Consider the following 21,274-nt stretch of genomic DNA (forward strand, 5'->3'; position numbering starts at 1 on the left):
AATTGGGCGTGCATTGCGCGTTCATGTGTGTTGGAGGAGGTGCTCTGTAAGGAAGTCTGAAGGAAGGGGCGGATTCTTTTCGGCTGTGTACTTTCAAATTTTAGTGCACTCGAGCCGGTTTCTGAAACTTACCTACCCCACCTTTAATGACACAAAATACATTTACGGCCCGTCCACACGGCGGCGTGCGTTGAAGCTTTACGCTTCTGCCCATTCACTTTGAATGGGGTGACGTCACGCTTTGCCAAACTGCATTGTGGGAGGGTTGCTTCGCTTTGCTCGCTTCAAAAGTTGAGCAATTTTCAACTTTTGAAGCTTCGGCGGAAGCATCAGCCAATCAAATAATATGCCAGTACAAGCTCTAGCCAATCAAACCTCATGCTTGTGTGTCCGGGGCGGGAGATTTATGTGATTGGTTGTTGGTCGAGTTTCAGACAAGCTCACCGGCAAGCTTCAACGCACGCCACCGTGTGGACGCTGTGTTAAGGATAATGTTTAAATGGCCATCTATTGACACCAAAATCCTCCCATATGACATGAACGCAGTAAAAGCTCATACCAGTATCTTCTGTTGCACTTTTTTTTGTAACTACATTAAGTCAAGCAAATCCCCCCCTCAGAAAAACCCAAAGTTTCAGTTAGTTGAGGCATAGTTTAAGTTTTTTGTAAAATGGCTACAATCTGAAAATGAGGCACTTTTTGAGCAGATATATAATTCTTTTCTTTTCTTTCATACACTGAATATCCACCATTATACTCTTAATGATTTGATTAATAAAAAAAAATAAAAACAGAAATCCCCATTTCCCCCCCCCCCCATACCCTTCTCTGATTGGCTTACACTCGTGGAATGAGAGCAGCAAATAGCTTTACAAGAATGTAATTTGGCACACATCCATGTTGGTTTCCACAAGATGAAAGCGAAGAAGAAAAAGTTTTCCAACAGTCTCTCAAAGTGCTTCTAGGGCGTGTCCGATCCAGCCGTTCGCTCAATGTGATTGGTCGACACAAAAGGAACAGGCGGAGCTTTAAAGCTCTCCGAGGGGCACCAGATTGTTTCCCAAAGGACATGCACTGACATCAACACTCTGGAAAGGAGACAAACAGAAAACATTGTTTGGTTAGACGCAGAATAAACAATAACCCAGATATGAAGAATAAATAAATATTATGACATGTATATGCAGCATCACTTGCTTATCAGGATAATTACAATATTTACTGTAAGTTATCAGTGTCGGCTTATCAGTCCAGGGTCACAGTGACGCTCAAATGAACAATAGTAAAACAATTTAAAAAAGTAGACAAAGCCACAAAAGCTGGAGAAAATATTTAGAGAGGAAGAAGATAAAGCCGTGACGGTGAAAGTGAGATACCTATTGCTGTGTCTGCAGAGCAAAGTGTGTGTGTGTGCCTCAAAACATCCAGAAATGTCAGCCCTTCACATTTAATATTGGACATGTAAGCTCACAGTTGTGAATCACAAAGGAAAATGTCACTATAGTAATATTTCAAAATGGTACGTGTCTCAGCAGCACATAGGAGACCTGGCCTTCTCTGCAGAGTTGAAAGTTGATAGGATTAACAGGAAGGCAGACTTAATGATAATTCTGCTCCTTTGTAGCGGTAGCAGACGAATCACATGGCACCAAGCAGCCATCTGTTGGTTTTACGGCCCTTATGCACTGTGTGCTTTTGGGCTGTCCCGGGTGAAAGTTTACAATTAAAAGGCCCGGACACACCAAGCTGACACCAAAGAACTGACACAGACGGACCCCCGTCTGTTGTGTCGCCTCGCGTCTCTGCGTCTTGGCCATGTGTCGCACTGGAACACACCGCAAAGACTTCAGCCGACGGCCAAGAAGCACGTACGAACTGCGCATGCGTGAGTGGCAATAACTCTCCTTACCAGCAGGCGGCGGTAGTGTGTATTCGTCATTCAAAAGAGGCAACAACCGGAAGACAGACTGCGTGATACACCGAGAGAAGAAGAACAGACTGCGTGATATAAACAAACAACAAATAGCGTGTGTTCCATTTTCACTCTACAACGAGAAGCTCATGGGGCTTTCCCAGCTGGAGTTAAATGAAATCTCAGATTTGCCTTCTTAATAGTTTGTTTGGGTCCCTCACTTCCGTTTCGCTTCTCATGCACTGATTTGCTAGCTGAACAGCCAATCAGAGTGATTTATTTTGCCGACTGCTGTTTTGGGGCGAAAAGGTGTCGGCACGGCTGAAAAGACACGACGGTGCGGGACACACCAATCTGAGTAGGGCGTGTCGACGCTCATTGGCGGCCAAAATCGGCTAGGTGTGTCCGGGTCTTTAGAGCGAACTGTTTGATGATCAATCCAGTTCTAACGGTGTCATGTGAGGTACGTCCAATGACAGCTGATTTAAGAGGTCAGCATGCTATTAAATGACGTCTGAAATGCCCACCCCCAACACCTTTCCAGTTTTACTGCGCCTGCATCAGCAATTTTTACCCAACCCATAAAACCTACCCCAACTACTGCGCTATTTTAGGCAAAGAGAAGGGATCTTTGGTCGTCAAATCAAAATAGAGGACCAAGAATATATTGAGATATTTCTAAGGACGGTTTATTTATTTTGGGATCAAACTACACAATATTTCAAGATCAAAACACCAGTGACGTGCGGTGAGGTTCATGGCTGGTGAGGCACTGACTCTTTCAGAGTCAGATTTACAAATATCATATTTTGACCATAATCGACATATTCGGTTATTTTCAAAAGCTTTTTTAGTCTGATGCTTCGATTCATTTTAAACAGACCGTTCAACAAAAGGATACCCAAAATCTAAATATTGGATTGTTCTTTCTTAGTATGATCCCATTTTCATTACAATTGGGGTCTTACCTTGACTTGAAGATGAAGTCCATGCTTTCCTTCTGGACAACAATCTCTATTACTTTTTTGTAAAAGTCCTCCTTATCTTCCTCTAGTTTCAAAAGTCTAGTTTGTTGTTTGCGTCGCGTCTACCGCCATGGTCTACCCCGTCTCTACGTAGAATAACAGTAGCAACAAGAACCTGTGGGCTCACTTGCACTCACTCACTTCAGTGCGGCAGAGGTTATGGCTGCCTCCCCTGGTGCTTTTTTCATTGCCGTTGTATGATGAGACCAGCGAGCCTAAATATCATATATATATACGTGAAATAAGTTATTTAGAGACAATGGATGGATATAAATGTAATAAAGGGATCTACAAACATTACATTGGTGACATTCAGTGAGATGGTAACAGGCATGCGCTTAGGGCCTGCTTTCCAGCCAGTTTCTGTGGGGTGACGCATTCTGAGGTGAGGCAGAGCTCATCTGTGCCTCACCTCACCCCACAGTAACTGGCTTGAGTGCGCTCACAAAATAAGTGCCCGCGCTCCAGCCAGTACTGTGGGCTTACGAGAGGCAGAGCTCGTCGAGCTCGTCTTCTCATCGCTACCCGTAGTTGTAGCGGAGGAGCTCTGCAAATTTGCTGATTGGAATCATACATAAATCACATTTACAAGTTACAACACAGATCAGTGGAGACATTTTATTATTATTACTATTTAGTTTTTCTTTAGTTGTTTTTCCGTTACATTGGAGTATGACAGGTGAGGCTCTGCCTCCCCTGACTGCACGTCGCTGCAAAACACTCATATGCAACGTTAACGACCCGACACATGCCATGTCATTTTAACTTCTATAAAATGTTCAGTGATGGTCAACCTTAGGAGCTATTGTGTGAAACGAGGCTAAATATAGTTTTAGATTTCAGATATAAGTAATAGAACTTTACTGCACTTTTAGTGCACAGTTTAACTATTATGCTGCTGTGTTTATTGTATTTTTGTTACTCTGGCACAACAATTTCCTTCGGGATAAATAAAGTCTTATCTTTTCTTAGAAGTGTCTTTTTGTATGGTTTTAAAGCATTACAGTAAAAGGATATCATTTTCTGAACTTCCAGACTGTTCTAGCTGTTCTATTATTTGCATGTACCCACTTAGTCATAATATACCCATCATTTATTACAGTTAATACAAAATATTGATTTATTTTATCGGAAATAATTTGATATTTGATTTCCTCCCAGTTCCAACAGGATCCCAGTGAGCTCTCCTCCTTGCACGACTATAAAAACGCCACATCGTAAAAGACTTACGAGGATGTTGGGGTTGGCACCTCCATCTCGATCACTCATGAAAGACGACAAGCTATGATTGGACGGACATGTCTCCAGCTCGACTCATGGCAAGAATTTATGATTCAATGTTGCTACGGGCCAACCAATCAAAACACGGAATACAATTATTCAGAGTACGCTGGCTGACCCGGACACGAGAGCAAAGTCTGACATAGAGATATCATACGGTCTGACACACATTTCATCAGACCCACTTCAGACAGTGTGATGTGCAATCAACTCCCGAGATAGCAGCGATCACATGGTGTGTGCGGCCCTTTAAATGTGTCATAATGCTATTGTTCTGATAAGAGCATTGTTTAGTATGATAACTGTGCATTGTATAACTGCTTTGTCACACCTGTAAAATGTTGGCATATTTAATGAAAGAGTGTGTTTGCACTGAATGCAGGATCATATAAAGCTCATTCGATGCCTTTTAATGACTCACACTGACAATATACAACACTTAAAACAACAAAGACTATGACGCATCTGTTGTGCAATATCACTTATGTGCAATATATATATTTATATACATACTCCGCTTTATAATTATTATTATTACTGGCTGCTATCTCGTAGTTAGACAATTCAACTTTTATAATCTGTGTTATTCATGCATGCCTCTCAATTCATATTTTTGCCATTTTCTGCTCTACACTTTTGCAGTGAGGATGTACATTTAATGAAGGTATTCTGATTCTGAAATGAACTCAAGTTGCCGCCAGCCAAAACAACCACTTGTGAAGCTCAAAGAGAGAGTTCTGTGTCTCTTTCCCCCAAATGTTCCCAGCACGCACGGCTCTCTAATTGCACGGGGGTACTCTATATTTATGCCCCTCCCTCTCTCTTTGCCAGATTGTCCTCTTCCTGGTGCAGCGAGCTATATTTAGCGCCCCTCAGCACAGACGGTGCCCGCCGTGACGGCCTAAAGCGGCTGTCTCATTCAGTGGGACGGCTCCAAAATAGCGACACAAACAAACAGGCCGGCCAATCAGAGGGAGCGGAGGAGACGGGCCCGACACACTCTGGTGCCCTGCCATGGACACACACACACGAAGCCACAAAAGAGACACAGATGAAGATGCTATAATTATGTGGATGACATTCACTTAATGATGACCTTTCTCCAAACACAGACATGTGAAATTACACAGGGAAGCGACTCTGTGATGCCTGATTCTATCCTCTACTCGAATACACAGGAAATGTTTCCACTTTAATTAAATATCGCCTTCTTGTTTTCCCCTGCCTCCCCTTTTCCATGAGCCTGAGCCTCCCATAGCGGTTTGTCTATTGATCTCATTCACTTCCTTGTATCGCTTCTCCATTTGTGGCTAAATCGATGTCATAATGACAGCGGTGAGGATGGTGTATGTGTGCTTGTTTTCCCATTTCTCTGCCAGACTGTTTAAATCAAGAGGTTGCACAAAGGCTATCTGCCTCCACAGTCTGTCTAGCCAATAACTGCTCTCTAGCTGCCTGAGTGTGTGTGTGGTGTAATTAGGAGAGTCTGGGTCTATGTGATGTCTCAATCGAGGGCAGCCTCAAATTGAAAGCCACCCTGTTCTCTGGTCGTAAATCGAGTGTGTCGGTCTGTCATTTCCGTGCCGCCCCGGCTCCCCGAACACAGCGCTGTGTGATGTGAGTCACCGAGTCCACTGGTCACTGAGTCAGTTCGAGTTAAATCACTTTTTATCTTATAAGAGGGACCTATACTTGATTTACTACAGCTCAACACATGGTTATAGAAAATGAGAACAAGTTGCAGGAAGACAAAACAACAGTGTAACCGACCTGCGAGAACAAAAAGCATAAGCGGACCAACTTCACATGAGAGATAAATGGCTGGAAATCCCCTTGGTGTCTTTCCCTATATCTCACATTTTTGTACACACCTTGTGAACCCTAAGGCAGAACATGTTCTCCTTCTTGGATGCATCAATGTGTGCTTTGCTGTGGTTTGAAAGACTTTCATTCTACCACCAAGTTGTGCAAGACACCAAAATCCTTCCATTGACAAGGGTGCAGCTCCAAAGCCAACCCTGACCTCTGACCTAAAGACTAACCCCCTGATCCCACTGGAAGCGTCTGCGCTGCAGCTGCGCCGCGCTGCGACCTCCTCCTGCGTCCTAACCCACCAGGCGCGTTTCAAAACGTTGCGGAAGCGGAGCGTCGTGTGTGCAGCCTCGCAGTTGTTGGATGAACATTCCACTTCCTGCCTGCGCCGCGCTGCGCCGCGTCAAAAATAGGATTCATCCTATATTTTAGAAATTCCTTGCGGCGAGGAGCTTCTGGGACGCTTCGAGCCGCGGCGCAGCGTGTCTGGTGGAATAGCACTCATTGACTAGAGTGGCCGCGATCGCGAAAAACGCCGCAGCGCAACGCAGCGCAGACGCTCCTGGTGGGATTAGGGGGTAAGGGAAGCAAGGAACTGTCTCCTGGATATAATCAAAGGATTACATTATTACAAGGAAGCTAAAAGCCCACCGCTTTTTCCATAATGGCAGCAACTTTCGATGCCAGAGAGTTCAGCTCTTGCGATCCCGCAGTACTGTTATTATTCGGTTAAATCGCCTTGCGGGCAGGAGGTTGGTACAACATGAGGCGATGGGACAGCTGCAGATACACAGAATGAAGCAGCGGGACATCTCCTATATCACTTCTTTTAATTTCCTCAAAGGACGCCAGGAAGTCTGTCAGTGATAGGATACAATGTTCCCAATGGTGACCACGGTGAATGTGTAGGATTTCACAGTAGTTATCTGTTAGTCGTACATCTGGCACCATTGTGGATGACGATATAGGGTTTCTACACCCAAAACTTGAGATTTGAACACTGTGGTTCAAAAGATGGCTGTAAGGAGCTTGGAATTTGAGATTGTAAGCAGTTACAACGGGTTGCAATGACCCAGTTTCACTGCGAAACATGAGTATCTGAATAACTTTAATATCTTGTAGAACAACCCGTGAAGCCGACTCCCCTGAGGTCCATGCGTAACCCTCATCATGTTCCAAAAAGTCGCATCACACCAAGAAATTGCTTAATATTTATATGCCCATGTAGCATCTTTTAGAGGTTCTGACCTAGCATGTTAGCTAACAAATGAGTAACTCCTCCATTGGTCGCACCAGATCAAAACAAATTCAGAAATTGGCCAATGGTTGATAAGAAAGAATAACCCTAGGTGTATGTGGAGTTTAACAAGAGATGTTATAGACAGAAGGGTGAATCAGTATTAGGGGAAATAGTCTGCAATGAAAATTATGCGAGCCTGGGTTTGCAAAAAAAGTCATTGTTTGATACTCAAGATGACAGACTTTGGGTGGAGTGCAAGCTTTCACATGTATTACTTTTGACTGCCAAGGCCGCTGAGTCATTCCACTAAGATGTGACAGATCTGAGGACAGATATAAATGCAGGAAAACATAGCAGCGAAATGCATGTTGTGTAGTTTCAAATTATCAGGGACGAATGTATTGATTCAAGCTATGAGTGATTGGATTGGTTGATTTGCTGGCCCTAAATAGGCACTGAGCAAAAAGCGTATTTCCTGGGAAAGCTCTTAGAAGAAGCCTTTTTTCTGTGTTCGCAGAAACACCAGCAGCGGTTTGTTTGGAATAAATACAAGGAAAAGATGGCCCGTGGGTGAGCATCGATCACCGGCAAGGCTGAAGGCATCAACAGAAAATCAAAGGAAGAGGGCGTTGCAGTTTTTCCCACCGAGTTTGACTGACAAGTGGTTTCTGACAAGTGAAGGGCAAAAACACAGCCCTTTTGAACATGTTGTCTTTTACAGGGTGATCTCAGTACTACCAAAAAATCCTATCAGGAAGCATTGTATTGTTTTAAACGCCCCCGTAAGAACAGTGAACGCAGCACATTTTGTCTTTATGTCTAGCTGTAGCGTTTCAATGCATAACACTAAGCAGTTGGCAGAGGAGAGGAAGTTGTTGAGTTTGTAAGCCGTACTTATTACACTTTCACACACACACCTAATGTTGCTTTTAACGTTGCTGCTGTCAATCACACTTACGCAGTTACAACGGCTACATAGCAACCTATTATCCAGGTGTGTGGGTGCACATTGTGTAATGTATATGCACATAATGTACAGCGAGAAGTGCCCAGGTTTACAGTTGCATGGAAAAAAACCACAGGTGGACTGAGGATACTCGCACTTGCAAAAACACACCGAAGGCTATGACAATGAGTTATGAAATCTCAGGCCAGGAGAGGATCATTTTGACATGACATATCAAAAGCTTTGGCTCATTAAATGTAATTTCTGTCGTCTGAGATTTTTTTTTGACATGATTGTATAATGATTCAAGTGAGAAAAAAAATCAAGACAAGAGGCTGCGGGGTAGTTTCATTATGCAGCGACACAGTGGGAGTGTTGTAGCACACAGCGAGCTGGAATGCGTGGGGACGAGACAGACAGAGACAGAGCAGCACTGCTGAGTGGGGGAAAAAGAGGAGGAAAATAAGACGCATTTGTTGGAGAACCACATCCAATGCCCGCATGGAGCTTCATACCAGCTTTTCCATACATTTTGATAATCGATTAATTGTAATTTATCATGCAGAAAAGCTGTTTTTAGCTTCTATTATATGGAAATATTCTGCCTTACTTTATTTTATAGTCATATTGACCTGAATATCTTTTCAAAATTACACATTTGAAGGCTTCACTTTAGACTCAGAAAAACTGGGATGTACATTTTTCTCTATTTTCTGTATACCAAACGATTAACAGCAGATAAATAAAAAATGAAAAAATAAATGGCTGGATGCCACCCTATTCTAATCTTTTTATACTTTTTCGAAATTGATGATTTAAATATAATCCTTAACCACAGGTTTACTTTTCTCTCCCCTGTGTGTCCTTAAATTTACACTTTAACCCAAAAATATAAACTTGCATTTAGGTTTATAGAAACAATAAGCATTTACTGAGAAATAATTTCAATTTAATGGCCAATAAAACCATAAAAGTTCAATTAAATTCCCCAAACAACCCAGAAATGAACGTCAAATATGCATCTAAAGAGTGCAAAGAAATACTTTTATTTTGGACCAAATTCCCTTAAAACATATTGGATTTGTATAAAAGTTGAACTCTGTAAAAGTTGTTGTAAGTAAGAGGTTTAAAACGTGGACGTGCTTGTGTAACAGTATCTGGCTTCTGAACTGAAATGTGACTTTGGACGTCCTGTCCCGGGACACGCACGGCTAAAGCCAAAAGGACTAAAGGGTTTTTGGGATTGTTCCCTCTCGGTCTCTCTTGCGCACACACAGTGTTTGCTGACTCAGACCACCGTTTTCTGTCCGTCTGCGTGTGTCCTGTCACTCCACCAGATCTGCTGCTTTCCACACACACACACACACACACACACACACACACACACACACACACACACACACACACACACACACACACACACACACACACACACACACACACACACACACACACACACACACACACACACACACACACACACACACACACACACACACACACACACACACACACACACACACACACACACACACACACACACACACACACACACACACACACACATCCCGAGTGAAGTGATATATAGAGTGATAGCATAAGCAGGTGGGATCCTCATTTCCAAGTAAGGCTTCTCCCAGAATGCCAGCTCTCTCTCCAGCTTCTTGACGTAGACGGACGAAAAAATGAAATGCAAGAAGCCCCGTTACCCCATCTTTAAGAAAGGCAGCTGCACAGCCGAGCTGCTGTTGGGACATTTGTTTCCTTCTTTCTACACGGCAATGTGCGAAATCATCATATTTCAAATAACAGTCAGCGGGGATAATTCCTATGTCCATGTTCCAAATGATTAAGGTCTTCAGCCAGATCTTTAAAGATAGTATAATAGAAATAAATAAGCCAATTGAATCGCAAGTGTTACATAGTGATGTCTTTATGTCAGACAAAAACAAAGAGTCCAATGGAAGTGTTTCAGGCAGGGGCAGGGTTAGGGATTTTAGCCTTTGCAGCCCATTTACATGCACTTAAACCTATATTACACACTACAGGAAAGGGAAAACCCCAAAAAGCATAATAGGGCCTCTTTAACAAAGGCAGCCAGACCTGCATCATGCTTATATTGGCAATAAAATATACAGTCTTTCCCGGGATTGACATAAATCTTCCTTCTTCTGCTCAGCCAAAATAAATGTTGTACTCGCTTACCTACTAAACCAAGTTCCCCCTATGTTATTTCACTGTCTGAGTGTTTTGCAGAGTCAGACGAGAACAATTGAAAAACCTTTGGATCATTAAAGTGATGAGGGGGGGGGGGGCTGACAGGGTTGAATATGCTTTGAGTTTGGAAATCCTGTCCTGTGTGTTTAGAGACCGATGCCAATCTGCGTCCCACAGTGCCTCTGTGTGTGTGCGCCCACGTGCCAGCTTCTGCCAGTCTGATGATAAATTGCGTAATTATTAATAGACACCCCTGCCCCTTCATACCGCAACAGCCCACACACACACACACACACACACACACACACACACACACACACACACACACACACACACACACACACACACACACACACACACACACACACACACACACACACACACACACACACACACACACACACACACACACACACACACACACACACACACACACACACACACACACACACATCACAGAAGCTGCCTCCGTTTGTATTAAGTTTCTACATGTTGCTTTATTAAGGGCAGTAACCAGGGGTGTGAATGTGTGCTAACATAGTGACTGACTTTGCATGCATATGAGTGTAGCTGAAGAGTGCCTGAATTGGCTAACTGTGGTTAGACAGGCAGACCTCAAATATGTATCTATAGACCTTATAGAAGCTCAGCTAGCAACACTTCTCGCCTTCCCTTACAAACATGTATGCTTCATCTCTCCATCTTGTCTCCTAATATCCCTCCTCTTTCCTGAACATACTATATTTAGTTTAAAGTTTGCTTCTTCTTCTAAAACAACTAAGAGGACTAAATTGCTATCCCACAGTTTAAAGCACATGTCATTTGTAGTTAATAGGCTCCTCTAAGTGGTTGGATTCCTTACAAAGTTGGACATGAATGAAGACCGCTTGAATTAACCAAAATAATGTAAGAGGAAAAATAACATATGTCAAAGTGATCCAAATGGAGACGTAGAGTGTCAGATGGCACAATAACACGCTGGTCGTGTGTGTAATGTATGAGTCAATGCACCGCAAGCCATTGGGAAATAAGTGTGTGTTGGAGTGGAGCTGGACAGTATCGCTGTCTTGGGTCATGGCTGCACAAGCACATTACTACATCTTATGACTTGAAAGGAAATGCACAAAGACAGACAGGAAACAGGCGAACTAGCAAACATAATTGTGCATTTTCACTGTAAGCACACTCTTTCTGTGTCACACAGGTGTATCAAGTGAGATCCCGGTGGACGAGAGGTCCCTACGTCATGTAACTGAGCAGCGCGATGACGCACGGCCGACCATTTGCTTCGCTGTGTTGTTTTGGACGGGAGGTGATGATTCATATTCATATTCTGCTGGAGTCCAACAAACCCTCACTCAGCTCCACTATCATCAGCTTAGGGAACACGGCGTCACCACCAGGCTCGGACGCAGCGGAGCGTTCAACACATGCTGATGACAAGCACTCGTTAGCACCTAAAAACACACTCAATCAGTGCGTACAACTGGGGAACATGAGCAAACCAAAACTCACCTCACGTTTCTCTGAGCTTCTCTGGTCATGAATACAAACTATTTCATTAATGGAAAATGAAAATTCAGCAGGGATATAAACAGAAGTGCCACTCTCCATCTCCTCAATCTGCTATTTCGACTTGTTTGTTAGTGTGACTAATGAGTAGAAAGGAGAGTTGTGTGCATTTCATTTCCTCTCCGCTGCCCATTCAAGGCTTTTAATGCTCTGGTTAGGCGCTGTGACGCCGTCAGTGGAGAGGAACATTGTGTTGACGGATGTGGAGAGGCGAAGTGTGGGGGGGATAATTGTAGGTTGGTAGAGATGGTCTCTGCATGGGCATCATAAACAGAACATCAAGTTTCCGTGAAGCATAAAAAGACAAAAACATTTAAGATGCACGATGTGCTCATGAATATAACACAAACAAACAGCGGGACATGAGCGTACAACGAAGGCAAACAAGCCTGAAAACACATAGATGAAGCTCATTTAAATGCATGGTTAGAGAAATAGAAACATTTACTGTGCAGACACTCGTCCTACGGTGCCAGTTGGTGTCGGGTGGGTGGGGTTTCCACATCATTTAAATTTGGCATGACAAGTGAGCGGAAGAAATATAAATCCTGGCAAACATCACTACATGGCAAAAGCTTGGCAAAGCTGCTGAATCCAAATGAAGCTACTTTTTTCTGCTAACACCTGAAAGTTGTCCTCAAATTGAGTTCAAGTTTGACCTTAATGATGAATACTAGGTAAGAGACAGGAAAAAGACTCAATATGTTTTATATGTTGTTCTTATCTGTATTTATTTATCTTGTCAGATATACAACTCATCACGTAAATGGTGTCTATTGGTCTCTAGTGAAAGTGATGCTAGGTATTTAGCATCAGTGTAGAAGATACAGATTAAACAGTTTGTTTATTGTAAGCTAAAAATGTTAGCATTTCTACTTACAGTACTAACCTAGCTTTTCGACCAAAGGCAGGAGGCATGTCATTAACTTATTACATTATTTTGTATTGTTAGGTTTGAAAAAAAAAACTATTAAAGGACATATTTAGGGTTAACTAAGTCAAACTCTTTTAGCGTTAGCTAGGCATGGGTATCGTTAGGATTTTATCGATACCGATACTGCTTATCGATACCGGTATTTTTCGATACTCTTATCGATACCTTTCAATAATTTGGTGCTCAAAATTATAGACATGATTACAAGATGTGAAGATTAAACAACAGTCATTTTATTGTAGTTTATTTGTATTTAATGTAACTTTTTCAATGTCATACCAAGCAGGTATGAGTGTGTGTGACAGTGTGTCTCTGGAAGGGGGGCGGTAATTAGGGGCAGTTCATAAATTCATGAAAACATGACCATTATTCAGTTAAAACGAGACGCTGCGTGCAGTAGCGTGGGGTGGGGAAAAATGTAGGGGAAGCCAATGTTTTTGGGTCGGGGGGGGGGGGGGGGGGGGGGGGGGGGGGGGGGGGTCAATAACGTAACCAGATGAGTGATTACAGCGCCCGGTAACATTTTACACACATTTGTATCATACAGATGCAGGACTTGTACACGCCTGTTATCTAAGCGACAGGTCCGCATGCACTCTCCAGCTGAAACTCTCTCGTCTTATTAATTTAAGCATTTTCTTATTAATTTAAGCATTTTCTTATTAATTTATGCCAACCTCCCCCCACCAATGCAATACCAGCCGCTCAATGCGCAGTGCAGATTCGGTAATTAATAAATAAGAAGCATTCATTCACAAACTAAATCAGGAGACCTTTAAAGTTTTACGTTCACATCAAAGTATCAGTATGCGTTGTGTTGATAATGGACGAGACCCGCCGAGTCAGCGTAAAGTTGAGACGATCTCTGTTTAATGTCTGAATCTGATAACAGATAAAATGATCAGTTTTACATACATTTCCCTCAGTGACTCCTCTCATTGCTTGGAACGTTTACAAAAAGGGAAGAGGAAACGTGAGGGACACAATATATACAAAAAGTAAAATCACAAAGAAAGGAAATTAAAGTCCTCACAACAATAAACTCCTGAGCACAGCTCTCCGACCTTGCCAGGTATTTAACATTCAATAAAATGAAGAACACAGAATACAATAATATAAAACACAGAATGTGTGTGATTATACAAAATTAAATTAAATAAACCCCACTGCATATTTACATCTGTTACACTAACACACACTGCAAGTGCAGCAACAGTCCTCGTCTCTGTAATTAGTTCAGTCCGTAGTCCAAAAGTAACACAAAAATATAAACAATCTCATCTATTCAGGTGATCGGGCCCTATATGGCATGCTATCTGCGGTGCTGATTTTCGGATAGCAGCACCCTGTGCTAATTAAACAACTGCAATAAAACAACTACTTCAGACTGAACACCTGCAGCTAAATCCAGGCAAGCAATGCACAATAACCAACAGAACCACATCAGAAATTGCACACATAGCTACACGGGCAGGTCAGGCAACAGGTATGCACAGAGAGAAAGGGGTGTGCATTTCACTCACCCTATTTGAAGAGGAAGGCCATTCTCCTGTCTTTCATGGTAGCGAAGTGGTCAATAACAATGTCATAGAACTTCCCAGCGGCCTTTAGGTCCTCCACAACAACAGAGTCAATGGATATTGTGGCTAGGTTGACAAGTCTGTCCTGTCCACACGTGTTCCTCAGATACGTTTTGATCCTTTTTAGACAGGAAAAGGAGCGCTCTGCTGATGTGCTGGTGGCTGGTATCGTGAGCATGAGCTGGAGCAGCTTGTAGACCTCGGAGAGTGTGCCCTGTAGGTCATCCTCAATAAGAAGCTGTATCAGCTCTCCTGGTGGCTTGTGAAACAACCTGTTGTTGTACAGCGTGTGCAGCTCATTCCTTAACTTCTGCTCATCAAAGAATGGATACGTGTTGATCAGCTGAGCCAGCTCACTGCTGGGAAATGCATCAGGGTTGCAGAACGATGTGAATGATGTGTGTTCCAGTATCCGAAAAAAGTGCAGGTGCTCCATATCTGCAAATCTTTGGGTCATGTGCAAACACTATGCCGTCAACAATCTGGAAGTAAAGACGCCGGAAAGACACAACCGTTTCCTCGTCTCCTTCTTGGTGCTGGTTAAACCCTTGCTCCAGGTCGTCCCAGCCGCGGCGACGTCGTTTACGTCGGGGCACAGGATCGCCGACTGCTTTGACCGTGTCATCGTAAATGCGACTGAATGTCTCATCTGTTCTTGTGGCTTTGAGAGCGCTGAGAGTGCTCATGATCCGATCCTGGCATTTTTTTATGTCCGCCGTCTTGCTTTGCAGAACCTGGAAGAGTGGTTCTGTGAGGCCGAAAATGGACTGAAAGACCCCGAGCAGGAAGGTGAAGTCAAAATCCTCAAGTTTTTGCTTCAAGGAAGCACTCTGTGCAATGGTCTCTTTGTCCCATCCCGGCTCTGTCATTATCCTGTCAAAAGCGATACAGAGCGACCCGCGTCCTTCATGGATGGCGTGTACTGCGCGGCTTTTAAAATTCCACCTCACAGCAGAACCCCCTGGTACACGCACAGCTCGATCAACTTCAGACAGTAGTGCTGATCTCTTACATGAACGTGAGAAAAAATTGTGGAAGGCATCGAGATTGGCAAAAAACAGTTTGGCTGCTTGGATGTTGTTTGTGCCTTGTGCTAAAACCAAATTTAATTTGTGAGCATAGCAGTGGATGAATAGCGCATTGGGGCAGTGTGCTTTCACTAAAGCCTGAACGCCACCGTGCTGTCCACTCATGCAGCTTGCTCCGTCATAAGTCTGACAAATCAGTTTGTTTGTTGGGCTGTAGTTCCCGATGGCTCTCATGACAACTGATGTTACAGCTTTTGCATCTCTTTCTAAGCTGACATCAAAAAAGCCGAGGAAACGTTCACACACACTACCTTTTTCATTCACATATCTGATTATGATAGTGAGTTGGCACTTATTGGAGATGTCTGATGTGTCATCCACTTGTACAGCAATGAAAGGAGAAATGTGTATTTCTTTATCAGTCTCATCCTGGATACAATGAGCTATGCTCTCAATTATGTCATTTTGTATGGTGTTTGACATACCACTGAAGACTGTTGACGATCCCAAGTGCTCCGCGAGTGCAGTGTCAAACTCTGCAAATGCACGTACCAGCTCTACAAAATTGCCCCTGTTAGAGCTGCCAGCGGCCTCATTGTGTCCCCTGAATGCTTGCTCTTGACGTGCAAGGTACAGGGCAGCAATGATGAGTTTCCTCAGAATATCCCGGTTCTTTTTTACTTGTTCGTTGTGCTTCTTTGTGCTAATGGTTCTTGCTACATCCAGAGCCTCGTCAATCCTGACGCGTCCAAAAAGCTTTAATTTCACAGCACAATCTATATGATTTTTAGATTTACCGTGCCTCTCAATTGCCCGTGACAGGTTGGCAAGGTCGATGAATCCTGAAGTTGCCCAAGGATTGTTCAGGGAGCACGAACCCTTGTCAAAAAGAAGACATGGCCAGCAAAATAGACGCTGAAGTTTAGCGCTTCCAGTTAGCCACTCCGTGCGGACATAATTGTCCTCATTGAACGTCCGATTAGATCCCTTATTCCTCTGTGTACACAGCTCGAGTGTGGGCGTTGTCCTGCCATCTGCTTTAATTTTTAGTTGCTGCTGTAGCGGAAGTTTAGTGAAGTTATGCTTAATTAAGTACGCCAAATCTCCTCCCTCCATAATGCTTCATTTGCTTGATCATTTCTAACGGCGGTGATGACAGTTACAGTATTCAAATTGATGTTGATGTGATTGGATGGCAGTGTCCAATCAAATCGCCAGCCGCCAGCCGCCCCTGAAGGGAAGCTAGAGGCGGCTGGCTTCCCCTGGCATGGCCCTGACCAATCACAGGTTGGCAGGGGCATCACGTGGGCCTCATCTGATTGGTTAATCCCTCCATTTTTTTTCACCAAGGGAAGCTAGATTCTGCTGGCCTCCTCTCGCAACAGTGAATGCAATCTACTGTTTCACCATGACATCTAGAGGGGCGCTGTTTCACTCTTTGTAAAATACTCAATGAGAATGGGGGAGAGACGGTCCGGCAGGAACACACAGGAAAGTAGAATTACAGAAACAAAACAAAGTGTTTTTATTTATTTATTTAAGTTATAACTACAATCCGAAAAAACAGGGGAAGCCTGGCTTCCCTTGGCCTCCGGGAGAAAACGCCACTGGCTGCGTGCGCACCTCCTAAACCGGAATCTCCGGTCGGCTAACCATTATAATCAGTTTATTGCGTTTATTATTTATAATTGTAATGATGGATTATCAGTAATCATTATAAAGTTACACAGAGACATTGGATTAACCGTTTTTATGCCCTTGAACACAACTTTTGATCACAAAACAGCAAAGGTAAGACATAATTATCATCATGGCTACGTAAAGTGAAGTTGTTTTCTTGCTCTTTCCTGGCTGCTAGTTCAGTGAGTTTTGGTCGTACAGTGATGAGACTTATACCAATGGAATCTGTGGAATCTCAGTTTTCATGTAATATGATGTTTGTGTGGATACAATTACGTAGAAAAGATCGCTTTTACCAATTATGTGCTAAAGTAGCCGTTAGCCCGTTTTGCTAAGGGTTGATTTAGACTCTTGGTGTTGGACTTCTGTTCCGTGTAGGTAAAATGGTTAATATCGTCTGTTAGCTGAGTTTCTTCCCGTTAAGTGGGTATGCATCATTAATAGGTTGTTAAATGTTAAGAAGCCTTGAGACGCTGTTACTTGCAAGATGTTGCGCCTGCCCCTATGGTCTGCCCCCGGGAGTCTCACAATAATAAGAGCTGTTAGGAGAGATGACGAGTGGCATTCACAGTGGCCAATCAGAGTGGTACTCAAACCGGATACGCCACACGGGGTGAGGGTTCCCAACCAACCAGAATTGTTTAAACTAAGGAAGTAGCGTAATTCATATACCGATAGCAGCACCGTTTATCCAGCGGCTTAACCCTGCTGAAAAAAACAGCATAGACCAGCTTAAGATGGTTGCTGGTTTAAGCTGGTTTTAGCTGGTGTTAGGCTGGTTTAGTTGGTTTACCAAGCTGGACAAGCTATAGTGTAGTGCTATGCTGGTCTATGCTATGTTTTTTAGCTGGCTAGGATGGCTGGTTTAGCTGGTGCACCAGCTAAACCAGCCACCAGCTAAACCGGCCAGGATAGCTGGTTTAGCTAAAGTGTCCAAAACCCCTCTAAACTAGCCAACCTATCTACTGGCTGGTCAGGCTGGTCAACTTAGCTGGTCTAAGCTGTTTTTTTCAGCAGGGCCAATACCGTCCAATCAGGTACCGGTACTGACTTAGTACAGGTTCTCGATACCCATCCCTAGCGTTAGCTTATGCTCGCTAGCTATACTTGATGAAATCTTCCAACCACAGCTGTCAAAATACACGGTCAACTGCCAAAAATAGGAAGCCTGCTTTTGGCTTTTCCTTTTGTGGAAAAATACATACCAATTAGTTTAAAAAGGAACACAAATTCCAAGAAGTAAGATCGTACAGTCAGTTCTGTCAATTATTTTGACTTTAAAAATGCCTGAGCCACAAGAAATTAGTTGAATGAGTTAAAATGTTCATGTTTGAGTGAGCTAACGTTTGACATAATGTCTTGGTGAATCAACTACTGATTAAATGGGCTATTGGTTTTGCACTTCAAGGAACAGACTTCTATCCTAATGCACCAAATACATTTTAACACCAAGAAAACCATTTCCAGTTAGAAACCCCATGCATGCACACACACACTGTGCCCCAAAGCAATTTAGGCAATTTAATAAAATAAGCCCTGCAAAGCACAGGAAACTGTTAGTTGGACTACTGAGGCCCAGTTGACCGTGCTGACGCCGAGGTGACGTTGAGGTGAGGCAGCGCTCTAAAGGTTAACGACCGTTCTCAAGCCAATAATGGCTGCGGAGAGCAAACATCACGGCTACTTCATTCGATTTGCACTGATGAGTTATATAAGGCAGGTCGAGGGACTGTTTGTTCTTTCTCTCAATCACCACATAGGGAGTTTCAATGATCTTAACCAAGCAAAGTGGTCTAGTGGGGGCAGACGTACTAAGAGTTTGTTCATATTTGCATGTAGATGTCTGGAGGTAGCATGTGTGTGTGAGGGGGAACAGTCAGGGGTTAATTTAAAAACTCTGTCCTTGTTTCCAGATTGGAAAATTCTTGACTCTTTGTCAATTTGGCTTCATAATCACATGCAGAGAACGTGGACCCTGGGCCGGGTCAGTATTAGGTAACTGAAATGTAGGCTTTGTGTGTTTAGTCTATAGTTTCCCTCCAGGCAGTCAGAGTTGAGCAATGGTGTCAGAAAATGGTCCCAGAGTTCTTTGTTTCTGATTTCAAACACCCAATGTCCTCACTCTTTGCAGAAAGTCCTCTGAGCCCCATGTTGCAGGATCTGTTGGCTCCAATAAAAATGATTTGATTTGCATGTTCACTTCTTACACTTAAATAAATCAAAAACGCAACTGAATGTGGACTCCAGACTACAGCTGTCATACATTCAAAACCTTCGACTGGTTTGACCTTCAACTCTCAATACTGGTAATTATGAACATCTGCAAACAAACGACTTCTGGTTTTACTTTCAGTCGAGTCAGCTGTTCCAAAAATATGGTCTACTCAGCAAGCATTTCTCTTCCTCATTACTGTCCTCTAACTAAGAGGCTAGGGCCCCAATCAGAAAGAGAACGTTTTGATGGTTGAAAGCGTAAGGCAAGGAGCAGTGATTCCCTGATAACACAGAAAATGTTGGTTTTAAAATATATTAGGGCTACCAGTAAATCTTCTTGGACAATGCAAATTATGTCTTGTTTTTTTTAACTTAAGATGCTCAGGGCTGTCCTCTAAGAGCACATGAAGAAAGCTTCATTGGTTACACTCAAGGAATGATTTGAAGCAGTAAACAGATGTAAAAGAAGAAATATTCAAACGGAGTAACATACTACAGTAACTTTGCATGTAGGAGTTCAGGGTGGGGAGTTTGGCTGCTCTCCACAGAGCTGGGCTGTAGCGTAATTGGGCGGAAGCCATGAATAATATACTAATGGTGCGTACTAATAACACTAGCACAAAACTAAATAAAGTAGAGCAGCAGTCTGATGAAAACTACTTAGAGTGTCGGTCCGAACTGGCAACCTTTAGTTTGACTTAAATAACAAAACGTACAGCCTTAGTATTTTATGACTGGGGACCTTTTCTTTGTTTCATTGCAAAGTGTCACCATTTTCCCAAAAGAGTGGAGGATTTACTTTAAAAAGCAGCCTTCTTTGTCTAAAATGGCTTAATTGGACCCAATTCAAGCAGTCTAGTCAGATTAGTGCTCAAGTGGTAAAGCCTTAGTCATCATCACTCCTCTGAGAACAACTTGACCCTCTGCAGGAGTCTTTAGTGAATTCTCACCCTGTTGTCACCGTCAGAACTTAAACTGACCCCCAGATCACTTCCTGACCTCCTCTCATCCCATAATCCTCCTCCACTTCATCCATAGGACGTCAGCACAGCTCGGGATGCAACACACACCCACACAAAAATGCACTAAAACCACATGCACGTAAACAAACACTGTTATACCCCAACAGACGTACACTCGCACATAGGCGGCCTCCATGCAAGCAAGTGGCTCGTTAGTAGACGGTAATCAGCTTAGTGCTCTCCAACGCCCACCGGCGCTAAGCTCTTTATAGACAAACCCAGTTAGAAAAGTAGCAGCTGAGCGACGACTTGGCCTCGTATCCGATGAGACTCACACAGTCAGACGCACACAGATCATAGTGGAGACGCGGGGAGAAAAACTGTGGCGGTGTTGACATCAATACAATCACCTGAGACACGGCAGAGATGTGTGTGTGTGTGTGTGTGTGTAATTTATATGGGTGAAGAATAGAGAAGAAAAGAAACTCACAGAGAAGAATGGCACACAAAAAAACCTCAAATAAAGCAAAAAGAGAAGCTCAAATGTGTTCCAGGGAGAGTGTGAGCAAGGAGGAGGAGGAGGGAAAAAACGGGCAAATAAGGAGTGTGTGTGTGTGTGTGTGTGTGTGTGTGTGTGTGTGTGTGTGTGTGTGTGTGTGAAACGCTCCCTCCCACTCCTTCCCTCCTATGCCCTCAGTAACCCTAGTAGGTTTGTGGGTGGCTGCTCAGTTCTTTTTAGGCAGCGCCCGACGCGCTCCGAGCCCCGCATACATCCCATACCACAGCACACAATCAGCGCTCTGTAACCGGGGTCGCACACACACTGAGAGCTGGCACGCTGCCAAGCACACACACACACACACACACACAC

At 43.4% G+C, this 21,274-nt stretch overlaps 1 protein-coding gene across 2 annotated transcripts in view; it reads right to left on the reverse strand.

Annotated features, from left to right (window-relative positions):
* The window catches only part of si:ch73-335l21.1 (insulin receptor substrate 1-B), a 59,662-nt gene that overhangs the window by 13,094 nt on the left and 25,294 nt on the right, over positions 1–21,274 (reverse strand). Inside the window, exon 4 of one of the 2 annotated variants that reach the window (XM_034226252.1) lies at positions 578–1,088. The exons of the other annotated variant lie outside the window; for it this stretch is intronic. Within the exon in view, the coding sequence (XP_034082143.1) occupies positions 1,081–1,088 (8 nt within the window). The 3' untranslated portion in view covers positions 578–1,080. Of the gene's footprint in view, positions 1–577; positions 1,089–21,274 lie in introns of those variants that run through there. 2 annotated transcript variants of the gene reach the window in all.

The sequence above is a fragment of the Gymnodraco acuticeps genome, unplaced genomic scaffold (genome assembly GCF_902827175.1).
Source record: "Gymnodraco acuticeps unplaced genomic scaffold, fGymAcu1.1, whole genome shotgun sequence".
Classification (NCBI taxonomy): domain Eukaryota; kingdom Metazoa; phylum Chordata; class Actinopteri; order Perciformes; family Bathydraconidae; genus Gymnodraco; species Gymnodraco acuticeps.